Below are 15,592 nucleotides of genomic sequence, written 5' to 3'. Positions count from 1 at the left end.
ATATTTATATTTCAATTCATTTATTTTAGAATTATATGGTAAAAATGAGGAAGTAAGCAATTTCAGTGATAGTGTGCTGCTATGCTTACAAAATCAGATAAAATTACAAAAGTAAGCAGTTTTTAAGTGAGGTGAAACTTGGGGGTACACAAGACAAATCAGACTCTTGAAAGGGGTAGTGTTGTCTGGAAAGGCTGAGAGCCACTGCCCTAGGTCACAAAGGAAATATGAGGCAGAGGCAGTAATAGCCAAGGGGACTAGGTGGGAGCTAGTCTAGACACTGAACGATCTTCTCACTCTTGGAGCTGATCTCTCCAAAAAAAGAATTAATGGACACTGCTGTTGCAGTGTGGGATCTGCCTGGCAGACATTTTGGGTTAGTCAGTCTCCTAAGTGGGCAGGCTGGCACCTATCACAAGCATGACAACAGGATTCTACTCTGAACTGTGACTGAAAATGGCATAATGGAGTTCCACATATATTGCCTCAGTGACTTCCAGATTAAGCATGCTCAATTTACAAGTATTAAGATCCTCTTCCAACTGCTCGCCCTGCACACTCAATCCAGGATCTGCGAGTTAAGCCTGGTTCTTTCCTTTTTGCACAACACCAGTAATAGCTGTTCTGAAGGCCAAATTAAGCTTTCGGGTATCTGGGCAATTAAATAACATACAGGTAACTCTATAGATAGTTTTATCTATCTATTTTTACACAGCTGTAACTGGAATTGAGTAAATAATTCAGTTTATTCACAAGGAACAGAATGCAGATGACAAGTAACTGGCTTTAAAAGGCGTGGAGAGCCAAAGCAGAAAAATCATATGTCTATCACTGAATTAAGGCAAGACTGAAACACAAAAGGAACAGATGTGTTGAGAAAGGTTCCTTCCTCCTGCCCTCTCACTGACTATTTATCAGAAGAATCAGACCTGCTCAAAATTTAAAAGAAATACCTTTAAAAAGTGTGCACTCAGGTACGTTAAAACTCCAAGTAAATATCATGCCTTACTCAGAATACTTCATTATGAAATTGTTACAGGAATGCGGGGGAGTTTCCCCTATTTCTCACACAGAGGAAAGTGCTTGTAAAGGAGTATTTACCAGATACAAGTTAGTTAGATAAATTCACTGTTTCTTCCATTCTTATTACTCGCTATTTATATTACAATTGTGGGATTAAGGTTCCCTCATGGTAGGCTCTGTACGTACAGAAGTGAATATTGTGAAAGAAGAAATTAATCTATTGGGGAAGATAGAAAATGGAGGACAGAGAATGAAAACAATTACTATTTTACCTGTATTTCTAGTTCTTCATCACAGGTCTCAGAACAAAGCTTCTCCCTGAGCAGAGACTGCAACAGACTTGCCATCATAGTAGAAGATACAACATGAGTGATCTTCGTACCCGTTGGACGGGAGCCTTTGGCTTGGAGACCAGTGTGCTTCTGGTAACCAAATACATACCTGAAACATGAGCAATAAACCATCAGCTCTGTCCTAATGGACAGTATTTCCTAGCTGGTTTCTTCTTTCTCACACACACACACACACAGTACCTCAAGAGAGGATTCTCAATGAGCTTTAGCTTTTGCTTCAGATGCTCTATCTCATCATACAGCTTTAAGCCTTCCACCATGGAGACATTTTCTGCCTCGGAGTCAGAGTCACTGCTTGATATGCCACTCCTCAGGTTTAAGAACTTCCTGTAGAGCACCTCACATTGAGACAGCAGACTGCGATAATCAGCAATGAGTCCAGAAGGGACACGATCCTCAAGTATGTCATAATGCCTACAATTCAAAGTGTAGAAGAGTTAGTGTTCCTCACTTTCCCGAAGCAGAGAGAACCTGATCCAAAGCCCATTTTAATCCATGGGAATCTTTCCACTGACTTAAGTGGGCTTTGAGTCAGAAGTGCTGAGCTCCCTGCATCTATGACACCCCAATTCAAAGGGGCATGGCTGACAAAAAAAAACACATTTGTCTAAATATGCCAACCCCCATTGTTACAATGCACACCCACGATTATTAGAGTTGAAAGAGTTCACACAGAAAAAGGGAGAGAAATATTTTTTTAAAAATACAAAAAGATATACTTTTAAAAACCACAAGAATTACCAGGAGGCCTCAGAGGCACGTACATTACCAAGAACTATTTTTAAGTCACTACTTAAACACTGATTAGATGGTGCCCTTTTAAGGCACCATGAAAATGTGGGCTTTGAAATAGCAAAAGCAGAAGTTTGTAGAGCAAGAGAAAAAAACATAACTCAGAGAAAGTGAGAGACAACAATTAGAACTGGATGATAGAAGTGAAAGAGCAGATGTACTATAAGATAAAATGTACCATCAAGGAGTCTCTCACACAAGAGACGGAAACACTCCTGCAAAGTGGCTCTGCCTAAGTCAGACAGAGTCACATATCTTCCAGATAGAAGATGGCTTGCTGAAAATTCCAAAGTGGTGGTACTACAGTGATCACTCCAGAAAAAGATCAAACAATGAAAAGATACTGAAAGCAAAAAGAAGAATCCTTCTTTGTCTTCAGTACAATTGAAGGGGAAGCAAGTCAACTCCGTGTAAATAACTCCATGCGCAGTCACTGAGGGGTCTTACTGGGAAGAAGAAAACATCCAAGGAAACTAAGGGCCAAGACAATTGCCAAGTTTCAATCACTCAGATGTTCACTAGAGGGCACTCAAAAACGTGCCATAAAGAACAAAAAGCTGGAGGCAGAACAACAAATATCTACTTGACTGTAACAGACAGACAGTAAAGTGGTACAAAAACCTCATAGCGAAAACAACTGTGTGGTGATAGTGTTATAAGATGCAGCATGCCTGGCGACAACGCATGAATATACTTCAGAGTAGGTGAGGAACTAAAGGTAGCTGATTTTTTAATGTAATATAGAAAGGTACAATACTTGAAGAAAACAATGGAAACTGTACATAAGTTAACCCTAAAATGTGCACACTCAATTTTAAAACTGAGCACTCTGGAGAACCTACAGTAGAACCTACAAACACCAAATTTATGAACTGACCAATCAGCCACACACCTCATTGGGACCCGGAAGTATGCAATCAGGCAGCAGAGACCAAAAAAAGGAAAATACAGTACAATACTGTGTTAAATGTAAACTACTAAAAAAATAAAGGGAAAGTTAAAAAAGATTTGACGAGGTAAGGAAACTGTTTCTGTGCTTGTTTCATTTAAATTAAGATGGTTAAAAGCAGCATTTTTCTTCTGCATAGTAAAGTTTCAAAGCTGTATTAAGTCAATGTTCAGTTGTAAACTTTTGAAAGAACTTAACACTGTTATGAACATTTCAGAGTTACGAACAACCTCAAATCCTGAGGTGTTTGTAACTGAGGTTTTGCTATAAAACTAAATGTTTACCAACCTTCAATAAAATACTTTACATAGAATTGTTTAGCTGTTTCACAAGACCAGAACTTATATTTATAAAGAAAATAAAATCATTGATAAAGTTTGCAGTGCGAGGACTGTCTGCTTTAATTTAAACTCACAGGAGACCTTCTGAATAAGAATGTAAAGCATTGCTTTCTGCATGGATAGAAGGCTATGTTACCGCTATTTATCAGTTGACACACCAGTGCTTATATCAGAGCAGAAGAGCATATTAACTTCAATGTGGCTTAGTGTACAGGCTTGCTTCAAGCATAGTGTTGGGAATGAGAAAGGAAAATATTTACTCTTCATTGCAATACAAAGCTGAAGCATTACGGTTCCCTTTTGGTTTCTCTCTAAAAATGCTTCTACTCCCATTTCAGCCCATTAGCTACCTTTAAAAAAAGTCTGATTGAATGGGATTAGATTCCTGTTTCATTAGATGCAAAGTATTTTTCCTCCAAGGAAAAAAAGCAACTCCTTCCTTCTGCCTCCCCATCTGCTGGCAATGTAGAAGCATAAACACATAAGAAGTATTTCCATGTTACATTTCCAGACCTCAAAACATTTCCTCCCAGTTTTGTATGAGCTCAACATGGCCCAGGTATAACATGAAACTGAACTGTCATAATGAACTCCATTTCAAAGACTCACCACTTCAGAGTCATCTTCGTATCAAAACCAGATTGGCATGCAATATGCATTCCTGAATTCCTATTCTAAATAATTATATGCAGAAAAAAAATGGATTGAGGAAAACAGGCATGAAATAATGGACTGACATATCGTCAAATATGAGGAAAAAGCCCTAGAGAATTGGTAAAGCTACTTTCCAGTGATTCATTTCAGGTATTTAAAAATGAGTTTCTAGTATATTTCCAGAACGTGCCCTTGTGTGCTGTTGAAGTTCCATATGGCTGAATGGTATTAAAAAACCACATTCAGAAAAACCTAATACAACGTAATCCTACAGGGGAAAGAATACACATGCCTCCTTCAGCATCACTAGGTTTTTCTTTTAAGTTTTCCTCTATATTCTGTTCCATTTGGGTTCTTATTCCACACCCAGAGGTCTCTGAGCATCACACACTCATCTTAATTAGGATTACACTTCACACTTGAAGTCAAACTAGTCTTATGTTTGAAAGAGGCTATACCTGGTTTTGGAACGCCACCTAATGGAAGGAAGAGGGTTGTGCCAAAAAAAAAAAAAAAAGGCTAAGAAGAAAATAACTGGCAATGAAGTTGTTGGTTTCCCCTAGATCTCTTTCCAAATAAAAGATTTCTAGCAACTGATAGTAATCTGAAGCTGCAACAGCCTTGCTTTGCAAAGAGTTTTGCATGAATTTTGTTTTGTCGGTCACTACTCCAAAGCTTCCCCTTCCAGCCTTCTTTAAACTAAATGTTAAAGAAAGTCACTTACAGTCTCAGTCGAGGTTCAACACATCTGACAAAATAATCGAAGTCATCCTCATCCTCTTCATCCCAACTCCTCCAGATGTGCTGGTAGAAAAACCTTTTGAAATAAAAGCAAGTAGTTAAGAGTGCGCTGTCCATCGATGAGCCCAGTCACTTTAACAAAAGTTAGGACTGAAAATAAAAATGCAATAAATTGAGGAAGACATCTCAAAATATTACACCTCTCTAATTCCCATATCACCCTCCTCCAAGCTATTCAGTACACAGAATTTCTTGATATTCCTTGTCCGCTGTAAACCCTATGGGTAAAGTTTTCAAAAATGCCCAGAATGACTTAAGAGCATAAGTCCCATTCATTTTGACTAAAGTTATGCTAAGCACCTAAGTTACTTTTTGAAAATGGGATTTATATTGCTATTGACTTCAGCATTTTTGAAAATTTTGCTATGTGTCACTCCAATTCAAATTCTTCCACTGCCTCCTCTCACTTTCCACATTAAGTTTAGCATGCTCACCCTTCAAATGCTCCTTCTGGGCTTTGAGTTGATCAAACATCTATTAGCCATTACAAAAGCAGGATCCAGGAGCAGCATCCAGGGTCTTGCCTTCTCACTGGGACACTGTCCTGGAGAGTGGGGCCCCTCACCTTAGTTTTAGTCTTCAAGTTCAGTCCTTGTGGCTGTTACTAATCAATTTCTCTAAACCCTATGAAGTGTGTGTGTATTGGGGGGCGAAAGAAAGGAAAGGAAAGGAAAAAATCTTAAAGGAAGAGCTAGAAAATAAGTAGGGAATGTAGATCAGGGACACATTGGAGAAACAGCAAATAAGGGAGATGTAGTGTGCACACAGTAGGGAGAGAGAGAAATCCGGGAGAGAAAAGAAAGAAACTGAAAACATTGCAGGGAAAGATACACCACAATGAATTATAGGGGAAAGGCAGAAAAAGTGCAGTGAAGGGAGGAGGTGAGAAAGTCTAGTAAAAGCAAGGAACAGAGCGAGTTACATCTTTTAAACTTAGTAGAAAATTATTTGGTAATGAGCTACAATGAAACCCAGCATGCACGTTTGATTCCTTGTGACATAGCAACACTGGTGTTTTTCTTCTGGTCCTTCAGGTTAGTTCTTGGGCTAGCAACCATCAGGTTTACTTTTAAAACCCGGGTCAACATAGCCCCAGGAATGGTCTCAAGAATTCACAAAGATGGGAGTATACCAAAAGCTCTTTCTGAATGGACACTAACAACTTCTTTTACTGTAGTTGCATGTATGAAACCCATACACATTATTTATTGTAGCTCAGATGTGATGCCTAAACTATCTGACTCTTAAAATTAAAGAAATAATAGTTCAGGAGACAATTAGCCATTTACGAACATTTTCCTACCTGACATGCTCTATGGCCAGGGCTGTCTGGTCAAACTCTCCTGATTCATCAAACACAACCCACAGCTCCTGCACTGGTAACTGATGCTTCTTCAGCTCCAAGAGCTCTTGCATGCACTCCAAGGTAAAGGTGCTAACACTGGAGTCACACAAGAAAGGCTCACTAAGCCGTACCACTGCTTTCAGAGCGGAATACTCCACATCCAAAACCTGATATGAATAACACAGCTATTAGGGTGGCTTTAGACAGAACAGTGCATACAACCAGAAAAGCCAAAACACACACACACTTATTATAGAAGCCAATCAGCAACTTTATTAAAGCATGAAGTTTTTTTAAACACTACATATGGCATTTTATTCCAGAAATGTCTGCGCATGTATATTTGAAATTATAACCCCAAAACAAGCTTCACTGCTCAGCAAATACATACATATACATACATCACTTTCCATCTTCAAAGGACTGTACAAACACTGAGCCTCAATGTCCCTGGGAGGACAGGAAGTTACTATCTTCTTTTTACAGAGGCAAGGGTTAAGGACCCGATTTTTGGATATGCCAAGTATCTGGCAGCTCCCATTGACTTCACTTGGAGCTGAGGGTGCTCTGAAAAAAAAATCCCAAGGGCCTTGCAGCAGCCCACAGTGGCAGAGCCAGAGCCAGGAATAGCAAGAATTCCTGTGCACTAATCCCATATTTAGCCCAGTAGGCTGCCATGCCCTTTGGCTGGAAAGTGTTTCAACAAGGACCAAATGTGGCATGGGGAATCCTAAAGCATGTCAATCCTTTCCCTCTAAGTTAGGGAGGGCAAAGCTGATCAAATGCAGGCCTATGTTGCTGGAAAACAAGAACAACTTCTGCTCCTCTAGAAAGACAAACACCAACATGTTTGCATGTTTCTACTTATTTGAAGATTGCAGTTTACTTGCAGGTGTTGTAAGTATGGGATGGGAATAGCATTTCCCTTTTTTAAATGAGAGTTAAAAGTTGAAAATCAGATTCATTTAGAAGGTTCACACAAAGGCAAGGTGGCGCTGAGAGGCATTATGAGTCCTGCAGACTTTAGCATGGCCATAAGCAGCAGGAGTGCACACAGTGAGGAATTATACCTGGCTGAGACAGGGGGATTAGAGGGGGAGGATTTTATTAATGAAAACCTTAATACATAGAAAACTGGTGTAGGTTTTACATTCAGATAACAAGGCTGAATTTCTACATCCTGCTCTAGGCTTGCCTCCCTCTGTCCCAGCTTCCATTCCTCTCTGTGCTCACAGTCCCCTACACCTCCATCATAGAATCAGACAAGCTGGGCTGGAAGGGGCCTCAAGAGGTCACCAAGTCCATGCCCCTGTGCTGAGGCAGGACAAACAATATGAGGATCACATCTGACAGGTTTTTCTAACCTGTTCTTAAAAACCTCCAATTTCCCCATTCCAGTTCTTAACTATTCTTATAGCTAGGAAGTTTTTCCTAGTAGCTAACCTGAATCTCCCTTCTGCAAGCCAAGCAGATTACTTTCTGTCCTATCCTCAGTGGACACAGAACAAATGATCACTGTCCTCTTTATAACAGCTTTCTACAGACTTATGCCCCCCTACTCAGCCCTCTCTTCTGTAGACTAAACATATCCAGTGCTTTCATTCTTTCCTCACAGGTCACATTTTCCAAACCTCTCCTCTGGACTCTCCAGTTTTGTCCACATCTTTAATAAAGTGTAGTGTCCAAAACTGGACAGAGGATGTCTTAGGTCATTTCAACACTGCAGGCGTTATAGCAGCATAGTTACAGCATCATAGCTCTGCCACTGTCACCTTGTAGTATAAACAGACTATAGTGACAGAAGCGTTTGTGTCATAGTAGGAACTCCACCTTCCGGAGCAATGAGAGCTAGGTCGACAGAAGCATTCTTCCATCGACCTAACTGCATCCACACCAGGGGTTAGGTCTGCATAGCTATGGCACTCAGGGGTGCAGATTTTTCACAGCCCTGAGCGCTACAGCTGTCGACGTAAGTTTTAAGCACAGATCAGGTCTTACAGATGACACTTGTTAATATACCACAGAATGACACTTGCCTTTTTTGCCACAGCATCTTACTGTTGACCCATTCAACTTGTGATCCACTGTAACCTCCAGATACTTTTCTGCAGTACTGCTGCCTAGCCAGTTTTCTCCCCATTTTGTAGCTGTGCATTTGATTTTTTCTTCTTTGGTGTAGTACTTTGCACTTATATTTATTAAAATCATCTGGTTGATTTCAGACCAATTCTCCAATGTATCAAGATTATTCTGAATTCTAATCCTGTACTCCAATGTGCTTTCAAACCCTCTCAACATTACTCATATAAAATTTGCAGATGAGACAATCTGTACTCCATTATTCAAGTCATTAATGAAAACATTGAACAATACCAGACCCAAGACACATCCCTGCAAATCTTGATAAGTCCTCCTAGTTTAACAGCAAGCCATGATAACTACTCTTTGGATATGTCTACACAGAAAGTAGACCCCTGCAGCTGACCCATTCCAGGCAACGCAGGCTTACGGGCTCAGGCACTCTGGGACTCTCCCATCTCACAGCAGAAGTCTACACAGCAGTGAAACAGCACCATAGTCTGAGCCCTGTGAGCGCAAATCGGCTAGCATGGACTAGCTGCGGGTGTCCAGTTGCTGTGTAGACATTCTTTGAGTACAGTTTTTCTAACCATTGTGCAGTAATTTCATCTAGACCAAATTTCCCTAGTTTGCGTATGAGTGCCATGTGGAAATGTGTCAAAAGCCTTAATAAAATCAAGATGCATCATATCTACTCCTTCCACCCTATCCAGTGACACTGTCAAAGAAGGAAATGAGATTAGATTTGTCAAGAGCAAATCACGCCAAACCATGTTGGCTATTTCTTATCCCCCTGGGTTTGAACAAACTGATTGTATAATAATTTGTTTCAGTATTTTTCTGGGTATCAAAGTTGGGTGACTGGTCTCCAATTCCCCAGGTCCTCCTTTTCCCTTTTTTTGAAGACAGGTATTATTTTGACCTTCTCCAGTCTTCTGGGACTTCACCCATTGTCCCTGCATCATCCCTTAGATGTCCCACATCTTTTGATTTGCTTCCTTCTCTGATCTCCAAAAGAGCCCCCATTCTTAGACCAGAAACTACAGCTCCATGTCACCCAGTTACAGTCCTTCAGTCACCTGCCTCTCTGCACAAACCCCCTCCTCCATGTAACCCAGATGCTGTTAAACACTAGTGTATTCCAAAGGGGTTAGCAACAGTGGGACATTTTTGCCAGTTAACCTCAGTGTAGAGAAGACCAAATTGTCATTTGGGAAGGCTGGTAGTTGCTTGACCCACCTTGGGAGAAACCCAACTGAGGGCCACATCGTTAGGCATCTGCCCCTAACACCAGGAAAACCCATTTCCTGACCAGAAAACGTGAAGTGCCGCATCAGCAAATCCTAAACTACCCAAATCACGACAAAGTCTCATATGGACAGCACACAGCAGCTGGTGCTCTCAAGCCCTTTTGCATACCTCTGCATCCGTCCAGTGGTTCAAATGTCTGCGTGGCCCTAAAGCAGGGGTCCGAAGCCTTTGGCACACGGCCCATCAGGGTAATTCACTGACGGGCCGCGAGATGTTTTGTTCACATTGACCATCCGCAGGCACAGCCCCCCCCACAGCTCCCAGCAGCCGCGGTTCGCTGCTCCCAGCCAATGGGAGCTGCGGGAAGTGGCACGGGCCGCAGGAACGTGCTGGTTGTTGCTTCCCGCAGCTCCTATTGGCCGGAAGCAGTGAACCGCGGCCACTGGGAGCTGCAGCCAGCCGTGCCTGCAGATGGTCAACGTAAACAAAATGTCTCACAGCCCGCCAGCTGATTACCCTGTTGGGTCGCGTGCCGAAGGCTGCCAACCCCTGCCCTGAAGTCACATCACTGAAGGACTGATACTATCATTGAAGCAGGTCTAGCTCATTACAAAAGACCTCAATGCCAGGATTTGTTTATATGAGAAAATACTTGAAAAAAATTCAACTCAATACCATCCTTACTAGTATAATATAAAAAGAAACATTCAAACAGATAAGCAACTTCTAAGGCCAAGGAAACACAGAAGGAAAATTCCATGTTGACACCATCTTTTCTTGTCTTAGAAACTGCAGAGAGTGCCTAGGAGGTGAAATCTATTTAAATTCAGGCTTTTATAGGTTCAACAGTTTTTTGTTCAATAGAACCAGGTGCAAAACTGAGACATAGAACCAGACTGCAAATTGTTTTCACAAAGGCCCAGCCAGTAAAATAAAAATGCAGCCTGTACAGCTGCAGCTCTATAGAGCAAGAGAGGCTGTCCGGTGGATAATTATTATTTGTAGTATAGCAGCCTAGCAGACCCAATCAGGGCCCCATTGTGCTAGACAGTGGACACACAATAAGACAGTCCTGGCCCCAAACAACTTACAATCTGCACAAAATGCATTACAATCATGAGGACTAACAATTAACTGCACCTCATGTGACTGTCAATGGTAAGTTTCTACATGTCACAAGTTGTGCTCCTGCATTTTCATGTCCAAGAGACACCACCACTCAAGCCACTGCAAGCAGTTAAATAGCTTTTCACCTAATGCACTATCCTCCACACTGAGAATTAGATGTGAAAAATATGCTATTTTCGATCAGCTTTAATTAAAAAGAAGTGATTTCCCTGTTAACAGTGGAGTAAAGTGATGTTAATTGGAGACAAATGTCTAGCAACTGAATTACATTTACCTCAACCAGCACCTCAAACACATTAGTGCGCCAGATTGCTTGCCATCCAGATGGTTCAAGGACCTTCTCTAAGTACTCAGCTGTGAATTCTTTTACCTCAGAGGCCTTGCAGTCAGCTAAAATTAAATTAAAATCACTTACAACACGTATTTATGCAATAAAAGGACAAAAGGAATCAAGTTCACACATGAGGAATTAAAGGGAAGCTGAACATAATGGGGTTTTAGTGTTCCTTTATTATGTCAGAAGTTGTCTTCAACTTTGTTCTGCTCAGTCTTTTTATTATTTGTATTGTTGTAGTGCCTGGGATTCTTAATCACAAACCAGGACCGTGTGGTGCTTGGTGCTGAATAAACAGCAAACAAGAAGACAGTCCCGACCCCCAAACAGCTCAGACCAGAGGACTGGAGAGGGTACTCTCTCAGCCCCGCAAAAAACTTCACAAAAAGAGCAACTGCCCACCTGACCACCCAAGTCTCATCTCAGTTATGTGACTGGAGTTAAATAAGCGGGGGGGGGGGGGGGCACTGTTTTATCTAGTCTTATCAAAAATCCCGCCCCCTTTCCATTCTTCAAACTTCAGTCTCTTCTGATGTCAAAATCCACAAGGTCTAGTCCTCCAGCTAAAAGGTCTAGTCCTCCAGCTAAAAGTATGTCATGATATTTTTAATGTAAAAGTTAAAGATATTTATAGAGTCTCAACTCCATCATTAATTGACCTCTCCTGTACCTCTGCCACTGGTCTAGATCCTCTGTAGTTACCACGCTATGGATGGAAGATGGTGCAATTTAAAAGGAGGACCAATACATACAGCTTAAAACTGAATCACCAGGAAAAGGCAGCACCACAGAGATCATGACAAGAGGGAATTTTGGAAGCAGAAATGTCACTCACCCAAGATGTAATCCTGATAGGCTTTAAATCGCTCATAAAACAAAAGGTGATTTGTTTGGAATGTGTCTGGGAAAAGCACATTCCCGTCTGGCACAATCCTTCCTAAAATGGTCCCTGATTTGTCACGACTCCCATAGTCACTGCAGCTGTCGTCATCATCTTCTTGGAACAACTCTGAAGGAAAAAAGTCACAACCTCAACTCAAGTACTGTTCACTCTTTCATTCCTATCCCAGGCTGGGTGCAAAATCCACACATGCCTCCTCTCTAGACCATATGTTAATTTACTGTTGGAGTGGTGGTTAAACAGCTAAATTAGCTTTTCCATTTTTCAGGGATACACACACTTGCCAAAACAGGGTTTCCCTATCTGTTGGATATAGGCCCAAACAGGATTTTTATAACTGAGATTATGCCTTTTTTTTCCATTAAGTGTAGTATAGAGAATGTCTGAAAGGCTTTTGCTAATAGAATGGATTTCCCCAACTACTTTTTACATTAGAAATATCAGGATTGGCAAGCCTGGTTTGACTGGATGACCTCTTGGGGCAAGGTCCACCTCTTGTAAGGGTGCGCAATCCACTTTGTAACTGAAAGGCAGATATGTTAAATTACATACATGTGACTGTTGAGCCCACCCCACCCTGAAGCCTTCATTAGTCACTGAATAAGCCTTAACAAGGCATTCAAAAAAAATCAAATCTAGCTAAAAATATATTCCCCTCAATAGTTCAGTTTTCAGTCTCTAGTGCATGTTAGTTTCACCAACTCACCTGTCACCCCAGGCTTTCTACACTAGAGACTAGAATAGTTTCTAACCACCAACTCAAGCACAAATAGTTCAGTGTGCCCATGCTAGTGATGCGGACTTCTGAGCCAGTGCAGATTTGTCCAAGTTCCACCGCTCAGCCATTTCAACTGCAATGCCTTCTAGACAGCGAGCCCACAGGTCCCCACAAGCCTGCCACAAACAACGGATTCTCTGACACTTGAAAAAGCTACAGGGCTCTGTGGGACTGGGCTTATCTGAACCATGCTAGTACCATCCACACAAGCACAGACTGAACACGTTCTCGTTCTGCTATAAACAATGAGGCACAGTGGATAAGGCACTGGACTGGGAGTCAGGGTTCCATCCCCAGTTTGGCCGCTGACCTGCGATGTGACCTTGGGCAATCACTTCATCTCTGTGCATGTTTCTCCTCCCCTTCTTTTTCTGTCTGGCCTGTTTTGTCTGTAAGTTTGAGGGCAGGTATTGCAGCTTCCCATGTATTAGTACAGTGCCTGGCTTAGTGGGGCCCCAATCTATTAGAACTTCTAAATGCTGACACATGTAACCCAGCTGGATCACTTGTGTGTGGACGCAAACCTTTTACAAGTGTTCTGTGGGGACCAAACATTCATAGTGAATTTCTATAGTGTAGAGAAGATCTGAACTTCTGATGTAAAAAACAAAAAACTGACGAAGACCTTTCCGGCCTTTATACATCACAAAGCAGAAGAAATGGCATTGCCCTTTCCTCTGTAAACTTACCTTTAAAAAAAAAAAAACAGCTTCTGTACATGGATTATCCACACACGTGGATTTAATGGGGAACAACTTCATGTGTAGATACCCTTTAAGGTTCCTAGTTGCATTGGTGGCCTCAAGCCTGTTAAGGAACTTCCAGAATGCTACCCCCACTCAGCACTGCACCCACATCAATGATGTGTTAATGTCAGAGCCATATAAACATTAAAACAATTACTCTTTAAAGTCTAGGACAGGTCCAAACTGCACAGCTGTACACCAGATCATTCCTAGCCAGGAGCAGCACTTCTATACCTGGCTAAATCAGCCCATGAGCAACCTGCAACTACAGATACCATGGACACAGCAGAAAGGAACATTTCAGCCTTTGGTGGGGAAGTGGGAGAAGAAAATTCCCCACTTTCCCTACCCACCAGGATCAAAAATTCAAAGGTCCTACCACCACCCGCCAGGTTTTGATGGGCATAGTGAAGGGACACAGAAGCTAGTGCCCTGGGAAAGTGTTTCAGGCAGACATCCACTGATACTGAGGAAGAGCTCTGTGTAATCTGCATCTGAAGAAGTGGGTTTTTTACCCATGAAAGCTTATGCCTAAATAAATCTGTTAGTCTTTAAAGTGCCACAGGACTCCTCCTTGTTTTTGTGTAATCTCAAAACCTTGTCTCTCACACAAACAGAAGTTGGTCCAGTAAAAGATACCTCACCAACCTTGCCTCTGATATCCTAGACCCGACAAGCTACACCACCACCGCATACACTCATTGATCCTGTCCCTTAGACGTCAACAATCTTCCTACAATTTATCACTCTGACATCAACCGTTTGTCACCGAACTGGAGAGCTGGGTGGGGACAGAAAAGAAAGGCAAGAGCCAAACCTCACCCGTCTCAAGGAATCAGAGCCTAGGGGGGCATTCAGTGCATCCTCACACACTCGGGGCCCAGCGCTGCTGCGGAGTGGGCACGTTAGCGAGGGGCCCGGTGCCAGTGAAGGCTGCTACCGTAGGACTGGAAAGTAACTTGCAGACTAGGAGGGGCCATAGGGCAGGATGCAGGGAAACTACATTCCACGGATCCGGGGGGGGAGAAGAGCAGGTATGGGGGAGGGGACCGAGGAATTATTAAAGCACAGGGTGCACATTCCGGGGGGGAGTACAAGGGAGGGGGAGTGTGGGGAGCCAGGGGGAAATATGCTCCCGGGGAGTACAAACGGGGGAGGGGGAATGTACCTTGCTTCAGGCCCTGCACGTTCCCCTGCAGCCCGACACCGCCAGCCGCCGGGACCAGTTGCGGCCCTTCCCCACCCCCCTTCTCTTCCTCCTCCCCGTGCACCGCCAGCTGCGGCTCGGGCTCCCCCTGCGCCATGACGAACGGCTGCTCCGCGCTCCCCGGCCCGACAGCTTGGCCCCGCCCGCCCCGCCTACTCTCGGAAATTTCAAACTTTCGCGGCACCGAACCCGTCCCTCATGTAAGCACGACGGAGGATTCTGATTGGTCGCAAGCCGCAGCGGGCGTTGTGGGAGCCAATGGGCAGCGGGCAGACAACCCTGTGGAACGTTGACCTGTGGAAAGTGCTGCAGGATTCCAATCCGCGGGAAGGCAGAAGGCGTCGGATGGCCGGGGCGGCCAGGGGGCTGCTCGGGGAAGGGGCGAGGTGGGCTGGGCTGCAGCGGGGGCCAGCAGGCGGGGTGAGCTGCGTGAAGCTGCAGCCAGCCGCGCACGCTGTATGGGCTGGGGCTGGCAGCGCGGTACGGTGCTTTACACTCACCACAGCGGCCTCTGGGGCCTGTTTCCCTTTCCTTCTAGCCGACGTTTACCAGACCGGTTATAATGGCAGTTAACAATAATGAAATATTCACTTGGATCACTTAAGCCCAATGCTGAGATCGTTACAGGGATTTAAGGGCACAGGGGGGAGGGCTTGTGCTGGTCCTCTGGGGATTTAAGTGCACGGGGGGAGGGCTTGTGCTGATCCTCTGCACTGGGGTGAATTTGACCCTCAGTGCAGAAATGTCAGACCGGTTATAATGGCAGTTAACAATAATGAAATATTCACTTGGATCACTTAAACCCAATGCTGAGATCGTTACAGGGATTTAAGGGCACGGGGGGAGAGCTTGTGCTGGGCCTCCAGGGATTTAAGTGCACGGGGGAGGGCTTGTGCTGGTCCTCTGCACT

The 15,592-nt window shown here is 43.3% G+C and overlaps 1 protein-coding gene across 1 annotated transcript in view; it reads right to left on the bottom strand.

The window, feature by feature from the left end:
• The window catches only part of SHCBP1 (SHC binding and spindle associated 1), a 29,309-nt gene extending 14,530 nt beyond the window's left edge, over positions 1 to 14,779 (bottom strand). The window contains exons 1-7 of the mRNA XM_074968682.1: positions 14,644 to 14,779; positions 11,886 to 12,059; positions 10,991 to 11,106; positions 6,217 to 6,425; positions 4,837 to 4,929; positions 1,557 to 1,790; positions 1,296 to 1,464 (exon numbers count right to left, since the gene is read on the bottom strand). Of these exons, the coding sequence (XP_074824783.1) occupies positions 1,296 to 1,464; positions 1,557 to 1,790; positions 4,837 to 4,929; positions 6,217 to 6,425; positions 10,991 to 11,106; positions 11,886 to 12,059; positions 14,644 to 14,779 (1,131 nt within the window). The remainder of the gene's footprint in view (positions 1 to 1,295; positions 1,465 to 1,556; positions 1,791 to 4,836; positions 4,930 to 6,216; positions 6,426 to 10,990; positions 11,107 to 11,885; positions 12,060 to 14,643) is intronic.
• Between the last annotated feature and the right edge of the window lie 813 nt (positions 14,780 to 15,592).

Source organism: Natator depressus, chromosome 12 (assembly GCF_965152275.1).
Source record: "Natator depressus isolate rNatDep1 chromosome 12, rNatDep2.hap1, whole genome shotgun sequence".
NCBI lineage: Eukaryota > Metazoa > Chordata > Testudines > Cheloniidae > Natator > Natator depressus.
The sequence above is the reverse complement of the archived record's forward strand: the minus strand, read 5'-3'. Positions and strand labels throughout refer to the sequence as shown.